Raw genomic sequence first — 24,146 nt, 5'->3', positions numbered from 1 at the left:
GAGGATGATGATGATGATGATGATGATGATGATGATGATGATGATGATGATGATGATGATGATGATGATGATGATGTGGAGACTGCGGGTGACCTTCACATCAACAATTTGTGCACTGCTGCTCAGCCCCCAACGCCAACCAGTCCTACTAAAGTGCGAAAGTTCTCTGATCCTCGCTGTGTTTAGAATCGTTCGGCAGAATTATACTCCACCGTGTTTTAGAACAATTTTGGAACGACGGCAGAGTTTGTTCATTCATTCTGTTATATCTCCTCACAGTTCCTAATGAAAGCACGTTCGGATGACCAGGAATCATGTGGTAAACTATGCACACTGACCCTCGCGTATTCACTTTGTTTATTTCGGTGAACGATATAGTCAATAGACTACGGCAAACAGTTTATATATTTTTCCTATATCCCACGCATTTAACTGCAAACTGACAAAAGAGCACTGAGGGTCACACATGTTGTGACGTCATTTGGGCGTCAACAGGAACTAACCTGCGGGGTTTAACGTCGGTCGGCTTTTGTGAACTTGGTTGCCATTGGTGACGTGGATTTTGTCGTGAACAACAACCCAACTAGGCGCGTTGAATACAGGGAACTTTTCCCCTATCATTTGAGTCATTCTACGGGAAGCGTACAAACTAAACTGAAAGAGGGATGCATATGGGAATGGCGTAGAGAAGTACGCCCCAATAACTGCGCGGTTCTAACGAAGCCTTGAGAGATGGAATTTTATGGCAGGCGTTGTATCACGATCGCCATTATCGATAGCGTAACATTAGCGTAATACTTCGGAACCGTATAGTTGCAAGTATCATGGCTGTATGTGAACGACGATGCTGTCAAGTCGTCCAAATCCTTCCCGAATGAAACTAGAAGCTTAATCGATCCTCGGAAATGAGGTCAAATTGATTGATGTTCGAAAACTATCAGTAAATGTTAGCAGAATAGTGTATCACGTGTTTAAAGACGGTTTTTGCTGTTTTAGACTGGATGAGCGAGGGGTTGATTTGAAAATGGGGTCACCGTGCCGTTTTCAGTTCAGTCGACAGAGGGCTGGTCAATAAATTCGGGGGTCATCTCATGTGATTTTTGTGTAGCAAGCCAGTTTCTATTTGGTATGCTAAAAGTACATTTTTGGAACTACAAAATCCCTGTTTGAAATTATTAGGAATGTATGGGTGCATCAAATGCGATTACATGAGTGCATATCAAATTAACTGCGGTTCTAACAGGACGGAAGGAGTATACAGTCAAGAGGCCCAGAGGCACTGCACAGCCGCATTAACTTTGATGAGAATCGACGGCACACCCAACGTATTTCCAGAGTGATTCGAACTTGCAACTGGACACTTGACTGTTCGGCCACGAGCGATTGATCAGCGGTGAGAATAAATTCAATTTAGACAGGACATACCGCCACTCATCATTCAGTCACGTGGTCGCTTATTGATTGGCTCCTCAAGTGGTAACTTTTTAGACTAGAACTTCACTCATCGTGGGAATTATTCTATTGTCTGACTAGGTTTTGAAACAGCGTTTTGACGAAATTTGCTGAAAGCAACAAAACGCGAAATTTGCTCGTTTGCCACGCGAGAAATCAAACTCCACAGTCTGGAAAACGAAATTTGTTGATGATGAATGTACCTGGGCCTGTGAAGAGACAAAAAGTGGAAGTCCAGGTAGTCGAATTCCCTACTGGTTTCCTGTTTTACCATAAGAAGACTTCTCGCCAAAGCGACACAGTTTTTTGCTTTGAGCTTTCGCAGGCAAGTGCGATTTTACATCGGTTGTTACAGGCCATGATTATCGTCAGTGCCATCTGTTGAGGCGGTTCACGTGAGAAGCACAAACGTGAAAACTATTTCCAAAGGGTGACATTTGTAAAATGCCGAGGGGCTTCACACTCTGGGATCTGAAAGCCAAAGTGCGAACAGTTTCACACTGCCGTTCCACTCGGAAAAGTTTCATATGCGTTATTTACCTGTCGTGGACAGGGCATGTGAATTAGAATATCTAATAGTCGAATGGTTGCGTCTTTTTTGGGTTTTACCTGCTACGGAGAAGAAAATCTTGGATCCCAAAGACCGAAGGTCAGCATGGAGATGTTTTATGCCAAAAACTGAAATGCTTTGTTTGGTCCCTATTGAGAATCACCAGCAGTGCGTCTCTCGCGAATATCCACGGTGATTCAAAGCCGTGATCTCCAGGCCAATGGCCGAAGACTGTATCGTATGGCCACCAGCGGTTGATTGGCAGTGTGACACTCATGCTATCAAGAAACAAAAAAGTCAGCTGCTCACAGAGACGGACATCGTACAAGCTACCTGAGGCTTTCATCAGGAAAGCTGTCACTCGATGAACCAGTCATCAAGTGGCCATGTAGTGCGAATTGCCTTTTGAAAGGGTGAGTGGTTCTGTATCCAGAGGTCCTCCAGGTACCATGTACCCCGCTTGCGATCAGGCGATTTCTTTGCGATCCATATCAGCAAGCATGGTGTTTGTATGTCTTTGTTTTGCTTTTCAATTTGGGCGACGCGCCCTCAATCTGTCCCTCCGACTTGTTTGTTTTAAGGAGTGTGGTGACTTCTGGATGGACATTGTTGTCATGGCTTTTATCTAGTGTGACTCCTTGGGTATTGGACAAAAGGAGAAAAATGTAGCGTTCTATCTGCTGATTCGCCAATTTGCTGTATCTGGCTACTGATCCGCTCCAGTACCTAGTTTCGAAAAGAAACAGTAAGGAACACAACAGCTATATTCCGAACAAGCGAGTGCGACAGTATGAGTGCGTGTGGGTGCGAAAGTACAATGGTCTCAAGCTATTCACTGGAGGGACACTGTCTGAACTTCTTCCAATGCTGACGTACACGGTCTGGCTTTGGTACGAGGATGCGACGCGCCGCATATTGCGGGGATTTGTCTGACCGTAATCAATGCTGACTCTCGCTGTCTGGGTTTGACACAGGACTGTGGAGCGCGGCATATTGAGGGGGAGTTGTCTCTCTGGTCAGCATCTAGCGGAGCTGTGGGTCTCAGCAGATTCCAGGCATTCAGTGGTTGCTTTCGGGAAGCTGCCCTTCCTGAAATATAGATTAATCAAACACCAGATTCTACCTTCTCCGGTTTTTTCCACTCAAAACTTCTTCTTCGAAACTATTATGAAGCCAGAATATGTTACGAATAGCTGATTGTAACGTATCAAATAGATCACACCTACATTCGTAATGGACTACTCATTAGGTTGCTGAAAACGCTTTGACAGCCCACGACCGGTTTCACCCTTCCTGGAAGCACTGGTCACATTTCTCCCATAGCAGGTATGAGGCAGATCGACTTGCGAGTTCAACACATTCAATGAGTTCTTCAGTAAACTAAACTATTAGTCTCTAGACATTCATGTGTAAATTTTGGAGAGGATAAACTACTACTCATAGGGTTGCTGAAACTCTTCGACCGTCTACGACCGGTTTCGCCCTTCCTGGGACCATCATAAACCAGTCGGATTCAGTTGGATTCAGTTCAATCTCCCATCAAAACCAACTTTGTGTGTAAGTGAGAGTGTATAGGAATTTCTGACAGGAAGTAGGGTGATTGTACCATGGGTCGCGTATTTTGGTTTGCTTCTCGTTCCTAGGTGTGTCTTTCAACAGCTTGACTACCGTACATCTCCTCTCCAGTCCTATTTCTTGCACGTAACAGGTGCAGATCCTGTCCAGTACACGCAAACAACCCCTAGGCCAAGTGAGACAGCAACATCAGTGTTTTCGTGGTCAGAATGTCGGACACAGCAAGTTTTTGCCCCCCACCCGTTGTGGTCACAAGAGATTTTTGTTTAGATGGAGAGACAGGGCTCAACATATTCCTGTTTGTCTGCAGGGTGTCCAACTTCTTTCATACTCTTCCGTTTCTTCAAGCTTCTCTCGTATGGTCAGGCCTACAAGGACTCGGGATGGCGACATCAAGAGTTTTGCGTAGGTGTTGCCTTGATGAAAGGAAGAAGGCCTGTGCTGCGGAGTTAGTTGTTAAAACGATGCCAACTCAGCAGTTACAGACTATTGGACAGGGAAGCAAAACTCTCATATGCATCTTGTTTACAAAAACTGAATATCCATCTTCTGTTTGAACACGTCTTTCTGAACTTTCCTGGATATTCACTGACTGTTGCTCAAATCCAAGCAAATGCTACTCCGTAATAGATCTCGCTTTCCAAGAGACGCAAAGCGGATTAACAAGAAAACATACTACTCGCATGCCTCCCCATCAGTAGTATCACCGTTACTTTGGTAGTAAAAATTTAGCCTCTCTGTTGTGTGGTAAATTGAGGTTTGAAGTGAGCATGGAATGATCGAAGACAGGCCTTTAGAAAGTGGCTGTACAACAGCTATGTCGCTTTTAGCCTAGCATGTGGTAATGACTTTTCTGACCGGCATTAAAAGTGGCTATCCTCGTCGCATCGGATTTTACTATCTAGACAGAAGGAGGGCCGACGTGCCTTGCCGGTCTTTGGTAGCTGTGTTTCAGAGATTCCATAGTTTTTTTTCAAATGAATTCATTTGGCCCATAGTAATGTCACGAGATCTGATAATTTCCAATAGAGTTCATTCTGTCAGTGGTACCAATCTATGCTGAAAAGACAAAAAGCACATTACAGTCAAGAATCAATTTGGTTTTCACGAGAGATCCAACTGAATCTATGGTTTATGGTATTCTACAACGGAATGTGCTGCACACAGGCCGCCTTATGATTCAGTTGGCACGATATTCGAGATGTCACAGTATATTGTCATAAAGGAAACTACTCACAAGTTTGCTGAAAACCCTTCGACAATACAGCTGTTTCGTCCTTGTTGGGAATCATGGACAGTGCGCAACTCAGAGAGTTTTGAACTTCCGGCCAGTGGGTGAACACCTCACTGTTTGACCACGAGTGTGATCACCAGTGTGATTAGCACTCACTTAGACAGGACATGGCGCCATTCATCGTTCAATACCGAAAACCACATCACATTGACTAGCTCCTTGAGTGACAAGAGCTCATTCGAAGCAATCTGAATTTTCAAGTGTTCACGTGATACTAACTCATCTCAAGAATGCTTCAGTATGCAATTTTAGATTATTGGCTGAGCAGTTTCTAAAATTCTGCTCAGTAGCCTGCGTGTAATAAGTATGCGCTTCAAATGAGTAGATTAATCACCGGTAGGCAACGACGCGCTTGCCTGATGAGCCCCAAGAAGGGCGAAACCGGTCGTGGGCTGTCGAAGAAATTTCAACAACCTTACGAGTAGTGTATTAAGTATATAAAAGACGTTTTATGCTTCTTTTCATAGAATATCTTGACCGAGATCCCGTGTCTGGATAAATATTTAAATTGTGTCAACACAATCCATGATGAACTGAGCAGTATTCAGCTGGGCGCATTTCATTCTTCTCAGACATTTTAGGTGTAGGCCAATCCTTGTATTTCAGTCAAGCAACAAACAAACAACAAAGAGATGGATCATGATGCAGTATAGGTCCATAAGTTTGACAGAAACTCAGGGATTGCGCCTACCTGAAGAGCCACAAGGAGGGCGAAATCGGTCGTGGACTGTCGAAGAATTTTTAGCAACCTTATGAGTAGTGCAAATACCTGTTCTGCTTTTGAAGACATTACATTTTACAAAATCCTGGGTGAAATTAATTACAGTATACAAAAACTTGAGCCTAACAAGATTTCTGAGTATCGTCTTGTTGTAGGTCATCACCATTAACATCAGTACACCAGTAATACATACTGTCCTACAACCATGAAAGGAGAAGGCCTTAGTAAAGAATAGAAAGAAAAGGGGCTGGTAAGGTCTTAGTGCAAAGAAGTCTCATGTCCTAAAGGAAACCGAGCAAGTATCTACACCTTTGAACAATATTAAAGTAACGCACCTGAGCATCATGTTGGATGAGCAGGACCAAGCCATCGTTCTTTGAGAACCCTACCCGACCTGAGTCCACGCACAACCACAGGCGAACTTTAGCCAGACAACTGCATCAGGAAATCACAGCATGCGTGCCACAGGAATCGATTGTGTGTGCCAGAGTTTCTAACGATCTGCAAGCAGACTGACCTGGGTTGCTGCAAGGAAAGAACGAAGATCGGACCTTTTCTAGCTGAGCCCCGCCAAAAAATTAATTCCCGCCACCCAAAAAAGATTAGAAAAAGGAGGGGTGTGGGAGTTAAGTTTCGTACGTATATCGGTATAACCCGACAAACTAGAAATCCAGAATTCAGCGAAGAGTGGCAACCAGCACGTATGTATTCGAATTGGCGAATATGTACAGCATATGGAATATTAAAACAAGAGAATAATGAATAGAGCAATGAATAGAGCATCAGTCATGTTCATCACAAGGGAATATGAAATTGGGACGCCATTAGTAATTTGCATGAAGAGGTCAGTTTTTCGGTACCTTTCCCTTCAATCTAACTCACACAAGTAGCTGTCCACTAAAACTCGGTGTGTACCGCATTGGTGTCAAAGAAATTCGATGGTTTGTGTATGAGCCCCAGTCGCTGGATCCACAAAGTACGACTAACCGTTTCATGTCAATCATCGTTTCGATTCCTTAGTATGATGCCCATATATCAGAGAGGATGACTGATCGTGAAGAACGTTCTTTCAGTCAACAGCGGTCATGTGGCTAATGGACAGTTCCACTGAGCAGAATTGGTTTTTTGCCAGATTTTTGGACCAGCAATGAGTAGAAATACTATCCTAAACTCCATCCTACACCGCTCCGGTCAAGTTCCCTTTCGAAGACCGATTCTTACCGACACTGTCGGGCATTACACCTCCACCTGTCAGAAACAGTTGATAGTGTCATTTGGTGGCCATTGGTGCATAAAAGTTGCTGATGGATCGCTCCGTGGCTTTGCAAATAACGTATTGCCGTCTCCTTGTCATGAACGAGGGTTGAAAGCGTCAGAATGTTCATTTAAGGTTTTAAGTTCGAACAGAGAAAATTTTGCACAAAAAGAGCCTAGATGCGGATAAGGAAGTGTTTTCATCAAAAATAGGTCAAGGTTGTGTGCGTACATTGAACTGGAGCGGGCAAAAGTGATGGGGCTTATCTGGAAAAAATCTCGATCTCACAGCACACAATTGGACAGTAACCGCTTTCACTTCACAATGCCGTGTGATGGCTGTCCCTCACAAACCTTTCGTCAACACTCACTTGGAACAATAAACGACGTTTTCATCGATGGACGGTAGTTTGGCATACACAGTTCAAGTTGTTCTTTTCCCCCATTATCCAAATTTGTTTCCAATTGGAGTCCGGCGATCGATCTTCTTGAGCGGAAAATTTCCAGACATTCCATTTCATCTGCTTTGCGACAGCACAACTATTTCAAAGATTCCTCAGTTGCCGAGAAGATACTCACTATCCAGGCTTCCACTCGCATGTGTGTTAAATACCGCCGACTGACCCTTGTGCTTCACATTGGGAGTGACCTTGAAAGATGAAAGATGTTGACCACGCGCTGTCTGCGCATGCCAACTAGTGGACCGATTTAATCATCCGACTGTGTTGCAGTTTTCGATGCATCAAATCGGAGGTTCTGGCAAATCGTCGTAAATTCATTGATGTGTAGGAGAACCAACCGTAACACGAGTTTGAGACGGATGACGAATACTCACTATCCTATTTTGTGGGAAATCGATAAAGTGCTTGCTGTTCTCTACTGTGCTCTGAGGCTGGAGAAAGCAGTCACACGTAGTTCCGCTTGTCGTTTGAATACACTTGGACAGATGGGCAACCAAGGGATTCCACTTCTGCAAGGGTTTATATCCAACCTGGATGTTTTGAATACTCAACATGAGCTGCAGAAGACCCGTTCGTACTCCAATCAAGCAGTTCGGAGATAACATTTCCTCTTGGAGTGTCAGTTCAAGGAAAGGCTTGCAAAATGGATGAATCATGTGGGTAGCCCGATTAAATCGAAACTATATTGAGCGATCCCTGGACTTGCCGCTAGTGACTGCTACACTGACGGAAGAATTTTCGAGATAGACTGCCTGAATAAATACTCGACTTGGTAAATGGCTATGCTATCTAGTAAGGTGAAACATTGCGTGAGTACGTCTCATTGCCAAAGAGTGTGTAAGGAAACCTCGAACCTAAAACATCATAAACGAGAGATTCGGCTGGTTTTCAGATGATTCTCCTGTCAGAACCGAAATGGTTGGCAAATGGGTGTATTTTGCTTGAACGCAATCTCTCTTAAGTCATCACCACTGACAACGGATGTTTATATACTCCACTGAAGATTGTCTCTGTTCAAGAGGTCTCAAAGCGGACTGAGGGGAAAACGAAAATGCCCCTGTGGACTCTTTAGGCAGTTGACTTCTCCGCTAGTCCACACTTTTCGGTCCTCAGCTGGACACAATCACCCCTTTGTGTGCAAACATGTTGCCTGGTCTCTGGGGATGACAGATATGTCCTTTTGGTGTATTGCCCCCTAAATCCAATGCAGGTTCAGTGTAGCCATTGTTTTTTTCCATGATTGATGATAGATCATTTGATAATCAATAAAAAAACAGGGGATCAGGATGTACTAACTGATTCATTAGACTAGTTGACAGTGTGTCGAAATACTGTGATATCTTGGATACATTTGTTAGTGTTTGATGATTTAGCCATTGGTCAGATTACCGAGGTTGGCAATTGATTTGCGAGCCTTTCATCACTACTCAGACAGAGATCTTCATGTGCGGGTACCTTCTCTTTTGATGCTTCCACCTATGTAGCTCATAGATTACGTTTAACGTGATTGGCTATTTACAAGTCACCTGTCACTGACTGATTGGTTCATATACCATCTGTCCTGCGTCGTAGTCCGCTTTCGTGTGGCTTGATCAGTCTCCATTTTTCGTAGTTCCTCTCCTTCCTTCATTCCCAACTTGCGGTTTTTTCCTGCGCCTTGTTGATTAGTTTACAGGCGGATTATGTTTTCAAGCTTATCCAAATATTGGGTTCGCTGGTACTTTTGACGGCTGCATCTTTTGATCCGACACAATTTTTCTTTGAATTCGGACGCTTTTAAAAGTTCAGCTGCTTTCTCCTTTGCTCCCCTGCATGATTCAGTGTTTGGTGGCTCTAAAGTTTCTTTGACTTCGGGGTTTCCTGTTTTATCAGGCCCCCTCCATCCATCTCCTGTCTTTGTCCCCACCTGACCGTCTCTTTGCTTGAATTCGCGTTTTTTCTGGTCCTTACGTACAGACTGGAGGGAGTGTTGATAGTGACTCGTGCGCAGTGGTTCTTCTCGGTTGCTTCCAAGGTTTGTCCCATGTGGTGTTTGTCCCGATTCTCGCACTTAGTTTTGTAAACAACATTCATGTTTCCATTGTTTTTTCATCTGGTCGATGTGGTTCTATTCACGGTATGTTCATACATTTGCTGAATAATTTCTTTAGTCAAAACCGAATATATTCCGGTTCTTCGGAAGCCAAAACTAGCCCCTTGAAGAATGTTACGTTATGAACTAGGAGAGAGAATTTTGTTCTGGATGTAATACACTACTCATAAGGCTACTGTAGACTGAGTTCACGCTCTAATGAGAGTATTTATTGATCGAATTTTCATTGGTTCGTGAAGAAAGTTGCCTTGTGGATATGATCACTACTCACTGCATCACATCTCTCAGTTGCGTTCGAATGTTGTGATTCGGTGTTGTAGTTTCTTCGCCGGTAGGAAAAGCTGCGCACTGTTCCTCGTCTGCTACCGGAAGTGCGAACGCAAAAACATGATTGAAACGAGTGATTCACTTCACGGTTTGACGTAGTACCGTCTTTTTTCTAGAGGTGTTGTAGTACAATTTCATTTGCCGTTCCGATGATAAGATCACCACACATTCGCGGTAATCACAACAGTTGTTCGGTCGGTACGGACGGTTGCTGGTTCACCTGCCTGTTATTTGCGGTTCGGTTGCTGAGGGCGAAAAGGCAAAAAGTAGCTAATTTGGCGGACGTCAGTCGGCGACTTGGTTGTAATGGTGTGGGGATCGAATTATATTTTACCGACACACTGGGGGAAAGTTGGCTTGTTAGAGGAAAGTGAATCGCTGGAACACATTCTCCACGCCGAACAAAATCAACACGCAGACGTTGGGCTGATTACGGAGCCAAGGTTCTCCAAGTTGGCCAGTCCTCTTTCTTGATAAGATATCATAAAGGACAGTAGTTCCTAGTTGGACGAGTTTGCCGAGAGGTTGTGTTGGGATGCTATATCTGCTGATTCGCCAATCTGTGGTATCTGCTGCCGACCAGCTCCAGTGCCCAAAAAGGCTCACAGAAAGGAACACAAACCTTGATCTAGGCTGTCTGATAGGTGTTAGTGAACACCCGTCAACGTCGACCGTGCCTCTATGAAATGCCTGAACACTGATCACATTCGATGGTGCTTCTGTGGCATGTATGAACACTCATCAGCCTTTGCTGAATTGATTGAATGATTGACTGGCCTGGATGCTTGCCGGCTTTCCTGTTGAGACTTTGGTGGAGCAGTAGGTTCCGGACGTTCTGAGATTATTTTCAAGAATCTGACCTTCCTGACAGGATGAATCCTTATTCTGGCTGTCTAGGTTAGTGAGTAAAACTCTTAGTGAGTCCCATACCCATAGCACAAGTGAAGATAAGGACTTTTCGTGCCGGGAGTTGACGAAGTCCGTTTCAACTTGCTTTTATTGGTCAGTTGTATTATCGAAATCAACATCACAGAGCTCTAAGATGTTCGTCCAACTTAGCCTCTTCTAGGACGATGGGTTCCATGGGTTGACGACCCAAGTAAATTTGTCTTATGGGACACGGGCACTCTACTCGTGAAAAAATAAGTAGTATGGGACGGCTGCTGAAAATAGACGGACGGCCCACTACCGGTATCTTTCCTGTTTGGGCTTATCAAGTAGCCTTAAACATCAGAAGTTTGGACGATCAATCCTTCGAAGCAAACTGTGTACTGCACATTTTGCTACCGACCAACAGTGACTCTGTCGACACTCCGGTACCAACGATTTCCTCAAGCATCTGAACTCAGAAGTAAAGCGATGGCCTCTTCATTACTGTTGAGCAACAGATCAACATCTGATCAGGTCATCTCCGGTGAAGCCATGTTACCGTATGTGGGAGCTCAAGACTTCCAACTACAACCTGTAATTTACTTAAGCTGTATGGTCGTTGGCTTGTTCGCTGAGCTGGGCAATTTGGTTGCAAACGTTTCACCACCAATCGAGGTGACATCATCAGTGCGTAGTTGTGCGTAGCGGTGGGTTAGTGGTTGTGCTGTATTCAAGATGTGGGCGAACTGTGGTGCGTCGAGGTTTCCGTTCGCCGTTGGTGTCGTCTCACTGCCGGACTTACCTATGGTGGTTAGCATTCTGTCAAGTACACACCACGGCGAACCCAGTAACATCACTCAGATTGAAGAGAGCAACGATATAGATAGTACACCTTCTGGAATTTGCTTGCACTCTTCCGCTTTTCCACTATCACAGGAGACGGTCCAACCTGTCTCTAAGACGTCCAGATCAAGAAGGCGAAACGTTGCATAAGATTGTACGGGACTGTTGCGATGCTTCATTTCAGGTTCAGATACACACGTGACTATTACCAAAAGCTCGAATGCTTCGAGTATGGTTGCACTTAATCCTAGGTACTGAAACAGTTTTGAGGCTGCCGGTTTCTTCGTCAGGCGTCTCGTGGTCGCAACGGATGTTGGGGGGACTAAGGTGTAGTCCACTCTGTAGGTAGCCCCGACTAGCGTCATGGCTCAGGGCCACATCGGTCTCCAATGAGTGCTGACAGGACGGCGAAATTCGCCGGCAATCTCTTGCGAAAACTGTTATTGAAGATAGGGAGAGTCCTGGACGTGGGCTGTTCGTTGCAAGCCATTGCGATTAGCCTTCTAGAAGCTAGCAGCACCCTTCTTGGCTAGCCTTGACCTCAACATAAAATGTGCTCAACTGAACTTGGCGAAGAGATGGCTTAGATAGTCATCATATGGCTCCACAAGAAAGGTATCTGGGCAAAGAAAGATTTGATAACTTTCCTACTAAATTAACGCTTAGTCTGTCTTGGTCATGTGACACCGACCAAGTCACTCAACGACCCTCTAGGCTATCTCACAGCATCCAACTAGACGCGACGTGGGGGTGCAGACAACCAATCGTTCGTGTCTCCACGTTTCACTAGCCAATCTTCGCTGTATATTCATTTTTTCGCTGCGTATTTCATTTTTTCGCTCCTACTTTAACCATTAGATATGTACTGACCTGATGACGAGATCCCGAAAACGTTAGTGTTCGTCACTGTGTTCCCATTCAATCTATGGGGATATTTAAGCAAGCCTATTTCTGCTCACTCCAGCCCACCAATGAGGTGAGGTTACCTCGTGATTGGGGATCCAGGTGCCCTTGCACATCAAAGAACTCTTATAGGTAACGCTGCTTACCGAGCAACAGAAACCAATTGCCACACACCTCTTCTAACGGAATGTCGTGAAAATGTAATAAAAATAATAAATTAAAATGCAGTTACAACATTTCGAGTGTAGATTGTTAAGGATTAGTTGAAGAGTTAGTGAGAACAATGAAGGGGGAATTATAGACTGTCAACTTGGGAAAGATAAGCTGAAGACTACAGAAGGCTGGATTTCGTGTAAAAAGCCTTAGCGATGTGGAAATGCAGGGACAATCTTCAGAGAATGTAACCGATGACCGCAGTGGCCTAATACAGACTGGGCTGTTAAAAGTTGACACAGGGTTGTAGGTTACCAGTCGAAAGGAAGTGGGTATGAGGTAAATGACTTACTCCAGAACTTGATTAGAGTTAAGGGTATGAGACGGGGAGACTCACTCAAAATATATGGCGAAATTGTATGATAGGACAAATCTGGGCTTCCCAGCAGTCTGGGGTGCCGTGTGCCGAGTTCGGGGTCCGCAGGAATAACTAACCTACCGCACCAGCAGCTTGGAAGAGCAAGGGATTTAAACGGCAGTAAAAGATGAAGACAGGGAGACACAATCCGGCCTCTCTGCTCAGTGCATAATGGATCGAAGCAAACTGGAAGAAACACAGGGGGTAGATACTATATGCTGTCAGGATAGATGAACATCACCCGAATGGTGCTGCGAACGTGAGCAGTCCTCACTTGAGTGTCACGAGTCCGTGTGAAAGCGGAGCACTGGAGGGAAATAAGGGGGCATTGATGCTGAAGACAGTAGATGGGAGAGAGAGAGCAGCTTTTGATGTGGACGGAACAAAGCGTTAGATAAATTTTAATCTTTGTGGTGTCAATGTGGGACTTGAGAGAACTTCGGTCGCGCGCGCAACTAGCACACAACACTCAAAGAGGTTGCGAAGCCAGTTTACCGGTTTTGGAAGAGGGCGCTCTATCGATGCAAGTTCACTTTAATCTGAGAAGCCTAGGTAGGAACAGAGACCCATAGGTGTTACTCGTGCACGAACAGATCAACCTTGATGCATTCATGCATTAAATCGGATTGAGGATTAGAACGAAGGGTGTCTTTTCCCATGTCAAACGGGGTTCGCTCTGAAAGGTTGTTCCACCGATGCTTTGGCGACCGCTCTGAATCAGAACGCAGCTTGCGACCGGTCTCGCCATTCCACTTCAGGTCCATCAGGTAGACACAAGTTTATCTTAAATTCAAGTTCTACTCCAACCGGAATTGATCGCATTCGAAACACCGTGATGCATTGTTCATACCTAAAACACTACTCATAAGGTTGCTGTAAGCTCTCCGGAAACACAAGACTGGGCTCATCAGTTCCCGAGCGTTCGTCAGCATTGTGTTCTACTTGAATATTTTCCTCAGATTCGGGATACTGTATGACACAACGCAGATCAAAGGCTTGGAGCTTGAATGAGAGAGTAAGTTAACAGGTGTGAATGAGTAAAGAAACGAAGACGGGCAGTACTGCTGAGAGCCCACACAGAGAGACGTCCATTATTGCCATGGTGAAGGATTTCATTCACCAACGGTCAGAACTGATGAACGTGTTGGCCCCTCGAAGGACGACTTAGTAAGTGTCCTTGTTTTAGCGATCGTTTGACCTGTATGCCAGGACTTCTCAGTCAGGTAGCGCCACGGACGCTTGAAGCCTTGTGGAAAATAGCTATAAGTAGTCGGGGGATTCAGTAATTCAGGTGCGTCCAGCGTGCGCTCATGGAACAGTGGTAACACGCCCACCTCGCATTGCAAATGCGCTGACGAGCTCTATTAAGAGAAAAACTCGAGTCCAGCACTTCCCCGGTTTGGTGTAGGCTCAACAGGATAAATGTGTGGGGACAGGTGAAGGATTGTTCAAACGGGACTGATGTGAAAGTTGACTCCGTGCGATGCGTCTGACGTAGAAATGCCATAAAATTCTACCGCATTATTTAATAAACTTAGGGAAATTTCGCAGCGAAAACTCCATATAAATTGGTGAATTCCACAGATCCCATTGGAAGTTCATCACTGCTCGCATTTGATCTGCTTGCCTCTCGACACTCAGATCAAGAATGACTTCCCGTTCGAGCATGGGAATGGAATAACTCTTGAAGGCTACAATTTAGACTTTCGTCTGGACCAAGATTTGAGAATTATCCATTGAGGTTTCGTGCTGAAGCCACTGAAAAGCCGACAAGAACTGAACGGCTTGATGGGAATCACTAGCAGCTCGCGTCTCACGAAACTCCGGAGAGTCTCTAACCCGCGACCTCTTGGCTAGTAGTTTAAACACTCAGTCGTTCGGTCACGAGAGGCTGAGCAACAGACAATAAAGCACCACTCACGCTTTAGTCTGTACATCCACATCACGTGGTCACGTGATGTGACTCGTTTCTCGAGTGATGATCTCTCAGAGTGGAGTCTCACTCGTCCCGTGATTTACTCTTCCTATTACTAGCGGATCAATGCTGATTTGATGTTTAGTTTGATTCATGCAGTTACTTCGTTCGTAGACAGAAGAATCGCTAATCGTATGCAATATAAAACAAATTACCTGCCAGAAAAAAACGCATCATGACGAAAAAAGAATGATTAGAGGGACTAAAAGGTGGCTAGAGTACTTCACATTTATCATGGTTTGCCACGTCACAATTTCGCTTTGTACAGGCATGATCGTGGGGCAGAAAAAGGGGAAGAACTTATCACCTTGTGAATTCCAGGAAGCTTCATTCTATTGGCTTTTCGTATATACCTGCTGAACAAACAGCGGATTCGCCTCGATGATCTAGACTTGTGCAGAAAATGTAGAATGAAATCTTTCGTTATTCCGGTAGGTTTATTTCATTCTCACTTTGTGGGAAAACATTGATTCAGTGGACAATTATAGCGCGTCGAAACTTTGGCTCTGAAGTCTACTGAAGAGATGAACACTTCAGGATCGGAAAGCCAAGATTTGAATAGCATATTCGAAGTTTCTCATCTAATCGCGGCCACTAGTAACCAGTTTGGACACGCATCACAAATAAACTTTCACACTTCGTGTTGTTCTGTGATATTTGCAGTCCCATGCCGTTCGTTTTCGCATGCCAGTCTTAAAGATGTTCCCGTCATTCATTCGAAAAGTAGCAAAATCTGTTTGTTATCGCACTGGTGCATTACGTGTGTTTACACAACAAATTTTTGACGGCGCCAGATATAATCAGGGCTTTCACACAGTCAACACGAGATTTATCATGGGATATTTTCGTCTTGGGTGTTCTATTACTGGTACGGTCTGTTTATCACTGATTGCAGGAGCCTCAGCTAGGTTAAACTTGGTGCAGTTGCCTTTTTGTAAGTTTCGGTCTGCTGAAAACTCATCTGCTAAACATTTCATGCCACTCATTCATCGTCATTTCCACAAGACGTAGGTACACAAGTTGAAATCAATCGACACTGGGACTTTGGCTGGTTTCTTGGAACACTCTTATGACTGCAGACAAATAAACAATCAGGCAGTGCATCGGGTCTATCTATACTCTACGTCACCAAAATTAAGAGCCAGTAAATGGTGTTTTGACGTCAGTTGTGAATGTTTCACTAACCTTTAGGACAAGAAGCAGATTGACTATCATGTGTTGATTGGGCATCCGTGCTATTCCGTCTGCGATATACTTCAATCGGATCAAATTTATGCGGCGAAGCTACTTTTATCAGCTGGTCGGTGTTCGACACCGCGGTGAATCAGCCAACCACTTGAAGTCTATAAGCTTACAGTGAAACCAAAGAAGGCTAACCACCGACCCAACAGTCAGATACAGATAACCAACTACCGATGTTGCGACCACATTTGTGATGTGCCATTTCCTTCCATTGTCCTTCTAGTTCGAACTGAGCATCATATCTGCCTTCGGTTCTGGCGCATCAGCCGGCGCTGCATGCGTTCATTCGACTGTTCCTGATGATCCTGCCTAGTTGAGCTGACATCATGATGCATCTTGTGGGCAGAATCCAAGAAGCGATGCTTCGCCGCAGGTGCCACCGTCAATATTAGTCCTTTCAGTTGGTCCTTTCTGTCTGGAAGCAACGACATCTGTTGGAACCTTGGACTGGTTCACAAGTTTGGATCCCCACCCTGATGACAAACAGTGGCACTTTTTGTGTGTGGGGTAAAAGTAGATCGATTGGTATATGGGGTTCAAAACACCAGCTCCGGTAATCCTCCTTCTGAGGCAGCTGGCTTCATGCAATTCCTAGCAAATACCTTCTTGATGTTCTCAAATTGTAGTCCTGACTTGTCAGCTTTCCGGTACGGTGACAAGATGAGGCTACGATCTTGAGAGAAAGCCCTACTGTAATATTTGAAGCACTGAAATTCTACAATCACTTTTGAGCAAGGCAGTACAAACAACAGCGTTTTGGGGAAGATTCGACAGACACACTCATTTGTATAACTATTCAATTTTCAAGGAAATCTCATAGGCTGGATCCCTGCACAAAGTACGCCTCATGTTCTAGTTCGAGGTATTGCAATACATTTCCACGAGAAAAGTGCTAACCTAGCCGAAAACCAGTTGATAACCGACGACCGGTTTCGATCGACTCCTTTGAACAATATCGTAAACGAGATATTCATCTAGGGTTTTTGATAAGTCTTTCCCAAAAACCAAGTTGAATTTGGACCAAGAGTGGATGGACGAAATCGGTCGTAAGCTGTCTCCGAATTTTTGTAGCAACCTTATGAGTAGTGTGATTTCATATCAGGCAACAATGTTTACATAATTGTTCACTCACTACAAGTGACGGAGCGAACACCTGTTATCAGTTTCTAACCCTGTTCACTGGTAAATTTTACTCACTGATGATCGTGAGGAAGGTAACAGGCTTCCGTTCTGGGACGTTCCTATCTCCAGAACTACCGATGGTGCGGTGCTCTCTGAAAACTCCACTCCTCGGGTTGGACAATTCCTCGACTAGGTTAGGTGGCGTCTGACTAGACATATAAAGTTGTATAAAGTTTACAACGCAGGCGCGTTCGTGAAGAAAGATCGGGTGACATTGTTCATGGGACTCCATGCGCTGTCACGTGATCTAAACCCAGCTCCAACAGGATCCAATGTCAAATTTTCGATATTCGGAAACTCAAGTGATAAAGAGTGGATGGCTGCATCCCAACCCATTGTTTCAAGACTTAGGATAAAGTGAGCGATCAAACAGACTGAAAACCACTGAGTCAGTACTAGTTAATAGTCTTAGGCGTTTCGAAAGTCCTACCGGTTACACCGAGTCTTCATTGATTCACTGATGGCTTTATGTTAAATGCGACCGTATACTTTCAATGTGTAGCCAATTTGTCACTAACAGTTGGGGGATACTCTTCACACTGCAGCGACCACAGCTCGTAACCAATATGCCAGCACCTTTTCTTAAGACTGGTCAAAACGTATTTGACGAATGCAGCGTATGTAGGTGTTGAACGGATGACACATGTTTTGCTATTAGATTGATTGTTGAAGTGTTGATCCAGTTTTAGTAAAGATGACAATTCTTTTCAGTGTAGTTGATTAATTACACCAACTCCATGGAGGGTTTGCGGGAGGGATTGACTCATGGAAAAAGTGACCAGTCAGAACCAGGTGCACCGGCGTATGGGAAATCTAGCCATATGGCGTGTTTCGAACTGCTTTTGTGTGTGTGTGTGTGTTTGTCAAGTGACTGTTCTTTCATCTTGGACAAGAAGTTTGCCTATTTCTAATCATACAGGTCCGTGACTGAGAGATGCTAGTACTCCATCATGAAATTGGATAGATGAGGGTTGATGGTGATGGGCAAGTCGATAAGGACACATCATCTTGATCCGCCTGTTTCAACGGATTTATTCTGACCAAGATTCAATCAATCAATCAATCAATCAATCAATCAATCAATCAATCAATCAATCAATCAATCAATCATTCATTGGAGGCGAAGGCATACCCAGTCTGTTCGGAAATTGGGTAGCTACGCATTGAAGGCGATAGCTTTGATGCACGAACGCCACTGACTGAGCCATTTCCACCAATGTCATTGACCACTGGTGATTTGAGTCCCCACCCAGGGAGGTGGAGTTGTCCACCCGACTTAGTTTGCTGGTTTGTGTTTCTCTACTTTGTTGCCAGGTCACACATTGTCCAAGATTAGTCCTCATATACTAGCTTACGGAGGAAAACTATAGGAATATCGATAAGTGCCGAAATTCCATGTGCCGTATCATCCGACTATGTTACTCCCAGTTCACACTACATTTGTTGTACATTCCCACGAATGCTCTATTGCACGTATCTTGCTCTGAAGAGCCGAAGAATTCGTACAGGTGTGACCAGAAGTTAGCTCAGCATTGCTTAAGCTAGTAACGTTTTTCCTAGCAAATGCGGATGAAGATCATGGTGTTTCTTCTTTGGACTGGATCAATAATCTAGGGAACCTCGGCTGTACGAAGATTATTTGCTCAGTTGGACCGGCGGAGTGAAATGCATAAGAATTTTGGATGACTTAAATGATCTTGCTGTCTTGTTGATGTCTTAGGGTGTCCCGGTGTACAGCGGAAGAGTATAGCTTACTTGCCTTTGAGAACAGCGCAGCTAACACAAGTAGTATAGATGGTCATTGGCCTGCTCACCTAGTTGGGCCATCTGATTGCAAACATTTCACCACAATCGAGGTGGCATCATCAGAGCATTTTAGGGGAGCGCAGCGGAGGGCAGTTGAGGGTGCTTTGATTAGTGTTGCCCGTGTGGGTGTGCACCTGCCAAACGTGGGTGGCCCACCATAGCGGTCCAGCCTTTCTATCGGTTGGTCTGTTATCCTGTATTTTGATTGGTTGGATAACGAACCAATCGACAGAACCATCCGATTGAACAACCAGTCTTAATCGAATATCAGCCTCAGTTAGCAGTAAATAGATTGACAAAAGCGCACCATTACTCAGTGCAGGACTGCTGACCACTGCGTGCCCTGACGACACGCTGACGACGTGACATTAATTGGTCACGAGGAGTTTGCAACCGAACAGCCCAGCTCAGCGAACAAAATCGACCACCGGTGTAGCATATGGTATCAGTGTTAGCCTTCGTGATGAATACAGTGTGCTTTTTCTTTACCAGAAAAGATGTTTACTTGGAAGCTCTAGCTTCGCAAATTAAAATAAAGGTTAGCGAAATACTCTCATTTGCAAACTAATTTGGTTTTTCTGCGAGAGGCTCACCTGGAATCCAGCTGAATCTCTCGTTTGTGATGTTTTCAGGCAGCTGAATGCGCTACCGCCTTAGGTTTCAGCTGCTACGATATTCGATATATCGCGATACATGTATATTCGTGATGCACTACTCATAAGGTTGCTGAAAATTCGTCAACAGACGAGAGATTCAACTGGGTTCTGGGTGAGTCTCTTTCAAAACCAAATTAGTTTGCAAGTGAGTGTATTTCGCTAATTTCGTGCAATTTGCTTCCAAGCAGAACATTAAGTTGACGGAAACTCGGGGACTGCGCCTACCTGGTGAGCCCCAAGAAGGGCGAAACTGGTCGTGGGTAGTCGACGAATTTTCAGCCACCTTATGAGTAACAAGATAAAAGTTCTTCAGCTAAGTAAAAGTCGGAAAGTATGTCGGCATTGGTGAAGTGGGCGATGTTGCGGACCGAAAACCAAATGAAGGGAGAATATGATATTCAGTCTGTCATATTAAGTTGTTACGTTTCATCTGGATTGTTCTGAATGGTTGCTACGTTCGTCTACCCGAATAAGCTTTGCTATCCGAGAAGATAATCATCTTTGGAAGGCGGTTAAGTTCGTCCACTTGTTTCAACCCCATGGGAGCCTGATCATGCCTGCGGCTCCAATGGGCCGGGTTGACTAGTTCATGAATCTCATTCGTTGGGAAATTGAACATAAGCCAGTAGCCAGAAATGGGCTCCTAATGCATCCTCACGTTGACACAGAGCTTGAATGTTTTGTGATGAGGGCACGGTAGAAGTGATGACTGCTCCTGGTACAGACAACGGTCACTGTTTTCGGCCTCGGGGAGACTCATCAGATTCAGACTGCCTGAATATCAGGTCTAAGCGGATACTGACCTCCTGACCTATAAGCATGCGGATCCAACGTTTGATCTGCTTGGGCCGTGCACATGTACAAAGTTGGTTGCCTGTGTATGGTTGCACATCAGAGCCCTGTTACACTCATCTGATGACGACTACTCAGTGCTTTTCTCTTTCATTTCTAAACCATTCCTTTGCTCTACCGATGTTTACAATACCTGTAAACCACACCTGGAATTCTGATGATCAAGTAGAATAAAATGAGGTACATTCCTTTCTAATTATAACTTGAACTGCTTTCCATCCGATGCTTGTGAGTTTTAAAAACCAATCACTTTGTTAATACGGTGTATTCCTTTTATCCGTCCGATTATCCGCCCTAAGCGGACAGCTTTTGCACAGTCGTGATGACGTAAGGACACCCAAAATAGGTTTAAGCATTTACGGGGACACTTCTGCCGCATTCCGTAGTCATAGAAATTTCTTTGTAAAGCAATTGATTTCGGAGTGGGAACTCTTCCAATACGACACCATTTAACCTGATGAATAAAACTGCATTTCTGAGTCCGAAATTTGAGCAGATTGTCAGTTATGTTCGAAATTAAAAACAAAGCAAATAGGCAATCGGTACAACCATGAAACGACCAACAGGACGCTAAGAACTCGTTGACAGCCCATGAGCTATGAGCGGAATCCTTTATGAAAATATACTCCTATATCTCGAATATCGTGCCAACTGAAACATGAGGCGGCCTGTGTGCAGCACATTCAGTTGCTGAATAGCACGAACGAGAGATTCAGTTGAGTCTCCTGTGAAAACCAAATTGATTTGCAAATGAGTGTATTCCTCGAAAACCGTCCAATTTGGGTTCAAATAGAACATAAGGTCGACGGAAACTCGGGGACTGTGCCTATCTGATGAGCACGAAGAAGGGCAAAACCGGTTATGGGCTGTCGAAGAGTTTTCAGCAACTTTGGGAGTAGTTTCCTTAATGAAAATCAAACAACTTATTTTCAAGCCTCTCTATCATTCGACTGTGTGTGGGTAAACCTTGGTTCTTGGAATTCGTCAAACGGATATTTGTGCGTGTGTGCGTGTGTGCGAAAACCAGACGTATCTTCTTCTATGCTCCTTTTGTTCAAGCCTCCTGTAGATAACTTGGACCGGTGATGTGACGTCCCACAGCCTACTGAAGGCTGACTGACTGGCAAGTACTGGATCTTGGGTAGTTCTTTCACCGCCGTTCCATCAAAGAATGTTGTGTCCTCATGATTATCTGAACGACATGAGGATTTGGTCCACGGTGGAAGTCGATTGGTGAATTTCACATGAACTTACGTTTCAGAAAATAGTTTCTTTTACATTTTTAAATGATTCCTCTGATCACAAGGCTTACTTCTAATTTGGGCGAAATGTTTTTCATACAACCCCTAGGATAGACAGGCGTGATGTACTCACAGTATTCGGTATTATTTTAAAATTTTTAAGATGAGTTTGGAAGACAACTCAAAGATTTTGACAGGGTTCGAACCCGGGTATTCAAATTTACTGTACAGCAAGGCTCTGAATGGGATTTAACAATAACAGTAGGTCAAGGAATTGAAATAGATGGGTGGTTTGAGCAGACATCTATTGTTTTGTTTGCCAACTGGCACCCGGCCTCAAGAATTTCGTCGCACTTACAGGAAACGTCGTTAGCGTGCGGTTTCTTTGGTCCTCCCAACATTTCTATCTTTGTATAATTTCCACACAAAAAGGAGTAAAAAGGTAAAGAAAAATACCCATCTAAACGCTCACTGACGACCAATCTTTGATTGCTGTCAAAGTATCAGCAGAGCAGTCAGAAAGCTCGGCGCTCACACCGACCTCCACGTGATCAAAATCGCTATCCTCTGATTAGTGCAACTTGTTTCGGGATTAGTCCTTCCTCAGGGATAGGGAACTCAAGAACAGCAGAGCGAGTCACGCTGCCATCACATCCACTGATTTGTTCTCATCATGAAGAACGAAACGCATGAAGAAGTCGTTGCTCGAGGAGCCAGTCAACACGTGTGACCGCGTGATGTGGATCTCGTGGTTGAACGATGAGCGGCGCAATATCCTGTTTAAGTGCGAGTTAATCACACTGCTGATCATCCACTGTGGACGAACGTTAAGTGTTCAAACTAATAGCCGGGAGGTCGCGGGTTCGAGACTCTTTGGAGCTTCGTGAGATGCGCACTGCTGATGATTCCCAATTAGGATGAAACAGCTGTACAGTGCTTCTCGGCTTTTCAGCATAGATTGGCTTCACTCACAGGACGAAATCTCCACAAGAAACACATGAATGAAATATGTCGAAATGACCCGAAAAAATGACATGGAAGTGTATTTTCATAAGACTGTTGAAATCTCTGAGGGTTTCCATCAAGCATGCATTCTCTCACGGGGAACCTAACCGAATCCCAGGTGTATTCTTCGAGTATCCTTTGATCAACACATTCAGTTGAAGAGTATCGCAACTGAGAGATTCAGCCGGGAGTTAGCTGAGTCTCCCTTCAACGCCATTTTAGTGTATTTAGCAAAGTTCGTACAATTCGGCCTCAAGTAGAACGTAAGGTTGATGGAAACTGCGGCTACCTGATGAGCACAACTATGAAGGTGAAACTGGTCGTAGGCTGCTGAAGAGTTTTCAGCAACCCAAGGAAAAAGACCGAGTTCTTTTTTCCAGCACATTTAGCTGAAGAATAGCAGGAACAAAAAATTCAGGCGAGATTTACCTCACTCTCTCGGTAAATCCGAACTGGCACACAAACGTGTGTATTTCACGACACGGCAGTACACATGGACAGGTCAAAATGTAGCTGTCAGTAGCTGTAGTTGTCATTTGTGACATGGAAACGTCTATTAGGCGGTCAGCGGCAGAGGAGCAAAACGTCGAAGCGGATACTCCCAGGGTCAGTTGGCGACCGATAAGGCCAAAAATTGGCAATATGACTTTCGGGGTGAATAGTCTGCTGAGTTGTGCTCACAGCAGTAGCCAGTGTGCTTCCAAGTGAGTGAACAGCGCATGACCATGCCAGACAGGGTAAAACTGAAGTTTTAGCTTTGGCAAGCTCCAGTAACACGAATTTGAGTGCGTTATCACTGACGGTCATCCATTTGGTTGAGTCAAGAGGAACCAGGTACACCCTACCTTCTGACACTGCCAAAAAGATTTCGGCAACTCTAAGCTTCGCCCTCCAGGGTGAAGATCGAGTCAAGTCAACTGGTTTCGTCAGTAATCTTGACGAAACCATGGCTTGCAGGCATGATGATAAACCATGATAGCAAGAAAAACGTGTCTTCAAAGCTTCGGCGCTATGAATCTTCAGACGACGTAGGTGTGTGGAATCCTTTGTAAGTCAACCTGAAGGTGTCGAGTGATTGTCCGGAAGTTGGTCGGAAATAAGACACCGTAAATATTCATCTAAATGTCTGACCCGGATTAGCGAATTGCACTCATTTGCAAACAAACTTGGTTTTGCGAGACACCCACCTGGAACCCAGCTGAAACTCTCGTCTGTGATGTTTTAGTCGGTAGATTTGTGATAACATCGAGGTGAAGTACTGAGTCTTAGCGTTT

General features: G+C 44.6%; 1 protein-coding gene across 1 annotated transcript; it reads right to left on the bottom strand.

Moving 5' to 3' along the window:
- Window positions 1-11,453: 11,453 nt before the first annotated feature.
- On the bottom strand, window positions 11,454-11,804 carry T265_03661 (hypothetical protein; the record flags this gene model as incomplete). The annotated part of the gene is made up of 1 exon (XM_009168203.1): window positions 11,454-11,804. One exon carries the CDS (start codon window positions 11,802-11,804, stop codon window positions 11,454-11,456), a length of 351 nt encoding a protein of 116 aa, XP_009166467.1.
- Between the last annotated feature and the right edge of the window lie 12,342 nt (window positions 11,805-24,146).

This window comes from Opisthorchis viverrini (assembly GCF_000715545.1).
Source record: "Opisthorchis viverrini unplaced genomic scaffold opera_v5_53, whole genome shotgun sequence".
Classification (NCBI taxonomy): Eukaryota; Metazoa; Platyhelminthes; class Trematoda; order Opisthorchiida; family Opisthorchiidae; genus Opisthorchis; species Opisthorchis viverrini.
The sequence above is the reverse complement of the archived record's forward strand: the minus strand, read 5'-3'. Positions and strand labels throughout refer to the sequence as shown.